Source organism: Otolemur garnettii, unplaced genomic scaffold (assembly GCF_000181295.1).
Source record: "Otolemur garnettii isolate 467f Iridium unplaced genomic scaffold, OtoGar3 scaffold00104, whole genome shotgun sequence".
Lineage (NCBI taxonomy): Eukaryota > Metazoa > Chordata > Mammalia > Primates > Galagidae > Otolemur > Otolemur garnettii.
In genome coordinates this window covers 954,602-959,156 of record NW_003852499.1, presented here as the reverse complement: position 1 = coordinate 959,156, position 4,555 = coordinate 954,602, and the positions used below count along the sequence as shown (strand labels likewise).

General features: G+C 41.2%; 1 protein-coding gene across 1 annotated transcript in view; it reads right to left on the bottom strand.

The window, feature by feature from the left end:
• Nucleotides 1-4,317, bottom strand: part of NECAP1 (NECAP endocytosis associated 1) — a 15,959-nt gene extending 11,642 nt beyond the window's left edge. Inside the window, exon 1 of the mRNA XM_003796373.3 lies at nucleotides 3,959-4,317. Coding sequence (XP_003796421.1) covers nucleotides 3,959-4,053 — 95 coding nt within the window. The 5' untranslated portion in view covers nucleotides 4,054-4,317. The remainder of the gene's footprint in view (nucleotides 1-3,958) is intronic.
• Nucleotides 4,318-4,555: the final 238 nt, after the last annotated feature.

Genomic DNA, 4,555 nt, shown 5'->3' with positions numbered 1-4,555 from the left:
CCACAACATCCGGCTATTTTTTTTGGTTGCAGTTGTCATTGTTGGTTAGCAGGCCCAGGCCAGGCTTGAGCCCGTCAGCCTTGGTGTATGTGGCTGGCACCCTACCCACTGAGCTGCAAGTGCCACTGACAGCAAGATTTTCTAATGGATTAGATGCGGGGTAGAACAGAAAAAGAAAAATCAAGGATGATTCCAAGGTCTTTAGCCTGAGCAAAGGAGTTATCAATAATTAAGATGAACAAGGTAGAGCATGTCTGGGAAGAAAGATCAGGGGTTTGTTCAGTTTTAGATACACTGAATTTGAGATATCTAATAGGTTTTCAAAAGAAGATGTAAAACAAAGCAGTTAAATACATGAGACTGGAGTTCAGGAAAGACATCTGGGCTGGAGATACGAATGTTCATGAAAATATTAGAAAACACTTAACATTTATAATCTGTGTTATAAATGAACTTGAATGAAATCTATGATATTATTTATGATCAATTTTGCAAAATATTGTACTTGCAATTTGTTCTCCCAGGCATGTGGAAAAGGGATGGCAATGTAAAAGTTATTGATAACTCATCCCTTAGGAACCTAAAGACTAATACTTGCAGGCTAAAAAAGTAATAGGGTGTGTCTGAGCAAGAATGAGTTTAACAAGATGGTAAGCAAAAGGCTGAAAGAAGGAAAGTGACAAGTAAAATTAGTCCAGGTTTTGAACAGGATTTGCGAGATAAATCCTTCTCATTCCCTTCCCTCGTGATGCCCTGTGCTCGGAGATGCTTAAGTACCTGAATCTGATCCAGATGACAGTGTCCTAAAGGTCCCCACATATTACATTTTTTTAATGAGGCATTACTTATTCTAGTCATCACTAAGAGTTAAACATAAGTGTAAATGGGCTTTTAAAAATATTAGGAATAAGCCTATTAGATGTGTTTTTCTAGATAAATAAGTTACTTATCTTACTTATCTCATGTATCTAGTGGTCAATAGTTAACAAATTCTCAGTAAATGGATAGATATTCACATCGGCAATTGCACTCAGCCTTGAGTCTTAGTTCATTTTCCACTCCAACACCTAGATTAAAGAACTTCTGATTTTGCTAGTCCTCTGACAGTATTCTAAACTGACCTCACAAATGTTTCTTTGCCTTCATAATAAAACTTTACAGATAAATCATTATTATGTTTTACAGAAGATTCTACATGTAGATTTTATTAAATCCTTACAACAGCCATGTGAAATGGGCATGAAAAGCCTAACACCAATCTCTCTCTCTCCAAATGACAAAGAAGGCAACACAGTATTATACACATACTAATACCTAACTTCGAAGTCCAGTATTCTTTCCAGCACAGTAAAACACACTAACAAGAGTTTAATATTGATGAAGCTACAGGAGGATAGTGATGAATAAAAAAAAAGTTTTATAGGTTGGAAAATCATTGTCTACCCATTTATTAGTTTCTCATCAACCTAAATTTTCCTTCTCATAGTCTAGAAGTCTGGTCAGTGAACCTCTGGGAAGAGACAGCTTACACTAGGTGAATCAAAGTCAATGATTCCCTTCGATCTTATCAGTCACTCAAAGGAAGGATTCCTCCTGCTTGCTAAAAAACCCAGTTTGTTCTTTAACAGCAGCCTAGAGAATACATCATGCTCATAATGTACAATAGATTCTGCTACATAATAAGAAATATAAGGGGTGGCGCCGATGGCTCAAGGAGTAGGGCACCAGCCCCACATACCAGGGGTGGCAGGTTCAGATCCAGCCCCGGCCAAAAACTAAAAAAAAAAAAGAAGAAGAAATATTAGGCAGACAAAAAGACTAAAAAGTAACATCTATCAAGTATCTATTATGTGCCAGGCATTATGGCCATTCTTGTGAAAATTAAATGAGAGGATCTTATAAGCTAAGTATTGTTATATACAGTTTTATAAATGAGGAAACTAAGGTTAAAAAGTTAAGTGATTTGCCAAAGGTCACACAGTAAACAAATGAAGAGTCACAATTCAAACTCAGTTCTGCTCACTTCATTCACTTTACTGAAGGAGTGATTTGATAATAAAATGCTTCTGGGAGGCTAAAAAATGCCTATTACATGGAAGACACAGGATAGTGAGAAAGGGTAAAAAGAAAATTAAGATATTGCTCTGATGGCTCTGTGCAGTTAACTGACATAAGGATAAAGGCTGTGGAGGAACCAGCAAATGAAGGTAGAGAATGCACAGGGGTGAGAGATGGAAGAAGAAGAAAAAGAATAGAATCCCACTTTGATGTGTGTCATACCCTTCAGGAAGTCTTAATTCCTAAAGTTAGAAGTCATCAGCTATTTGACCTTATTTAACAGCTAAATGAATGTTCACCCATGTGATTAGGTTCATCTATATAATCTACTAATTTCTTCTTTCAGTTAAAATGTACAGGGGGCCCACTGTGTTTCAGACACTGTGCTAAACCCTGGGAATACAAGATTAAAAAGGACCTTGAGTTGCTCACAGTCTAGTGTGCAGAAAGAGGAAACTAAACAATCCACTATAATACAGAATAAAGAATACCATAACAGAGACAAGAATGGGGTGCTATGAAAGAACATCTAAGCCAGAATGGAAGGGACAGGCAGGACTTTGCAAAGAAGTGATGTCTAAGGTAAGTAATACTTACATAGTATCTGTAACTACCATCAAAAAGCATGTTGATTCCTATTTATGGTCAATATGGTGTCTAACTGAAACCTTGAAAGTAAAACTCCCTATTTGCCAAAAGAACCCATAGAGTCAGAGCACAGACGGGCAAACACAAAGATATTGATTTATGATGAATGAACATAATAAGGGGGCAAAATAAAAGACAGAAGGAGAAGATAACTTTTCAGCCAAGGTAATGACAAATGCCAAGATGAAAAATCATGATGGTGATGTGAGTCAGAGTGGAATACTATCTTATAACTGCCTTATAGTACCACATATTTCTTATATTCTTTCATATCCATTATATGATTTCATCTTACCCTCCAAAAAAACCTTTGCCAGGTACCTATCAGTAGAGCAGGTGTTATTTTCATTAACTTTTTTTTTCTATTTTACAAATGAAAAAACTGAGGTTTGGAGAGATTTAGGGATCTTTCCCTAAAGTATACAGTTAAGTAGCCAGGGTTTACTCTCTTTCTTAACATGTAACCTAGTGAATTCTCTTTCAGCTACATAATGTCCTACAATATCCTCAGAACCTCAGTCGTTGGTTACAAGGTATTTAGGTAGACCCTGCAGAAGAAATGCTGTTTTACCTTTAGGAAAAAGCTTTAGGAGTGATTAAGAGAGGAGGTATAGAAGGAAGACAGGAAAAACTATACTAATCACCAAGAAAATATAATGAAAAGAAACAAAACTGACAACCATTGGAAAACTTAGGATCGTCACCTAACTGGCAAAAGAACTGAAGGGAAAACCGACTGGTTGGTGATATTTGGTGGCGAAACTGACAACAGCACAAAAGATAAATGAGATCATCCAGAGAGTGATATAATGATTACCCACAAGCGTGCACCAGTACTGGAAGTGCGTATGCGTGTGTGTGAGAAAGTGAGAGAGAGAGAAAGAGACAGTGAGTGGGGGGTGCGGAGGGGGGTTGAGGATAACTAGCTGAAGGACGCGGAGGAACGAACAGAAGGTGACTGGCGGCGAAGCAGGCATGACTGGATGTGGATGATGGGGCGCAGATGGGTGTCCCGGAGAGCCACGGGGGAGGAGGGGTGGCATGATGCAGGACGGTAATTAAAAAAGAAAAAAGCCGGCGGAAACACAGATGATGACAGCCCGGAGAGAAGGTGGAGCAGGAGGACCGGGCGATGACAATCCAGCCGGGGAGGTGCCGACCCCGAGGCAGCAGAGGCAGGGACGGGCAGGATGCTGAGGACAGTGTCATCTCCGAGAGGGTACGCGTGTGCTGCAGCGCTCGGGGTTACTACCTGTAGCCGCGGTTGGAGGCCCGGGGCGGAATCCGATAGACGCTGACGTCCGGCTTGACACACTGCACCGACTCGTACTCCGACTCGGTCGCCATCTTGGCTGCGCTATCCGCGCCGCCGGGGGCGGGGCGTAACCGGGGTCGCGACCTAGGGGCGGGGCCCGCGAGGCGAAACTTCCGCTTGCGCCACTTCCGCGTGAGTGCAGTTTAGTTCCCGAGATTAACCTGTTTGGTGACGCAGAGTTGGGGGTCCATGTTGAAACCTGGAAAGGAGGCTGTACGGCTCACCATCTTGGGTAATGGGAAAGATTCCTCCCAACGCGTGACTCACCCATGGAAATCTCTAGTCTCGGCGAATGACTCAGAGAAAGCGCCATCTTATTTTTTGCCGATGCGTGCAGTGCTGTAGGAGGAAACCTGGCAGGTTGTTTTCCAAGAGTCACTTCTTACCCGTAGTTTCCTGGCAGAAGAGGAGTATCTCCTGCTTGTAATCCCAGACTGGATACCTGCCGGAAATGTATGAGCTGGTCGTACACTCAGTGGATTTGACACTAAAGAGTCTAAACGTTAAAATTACCCAGTCTGATTTTATTGCCTA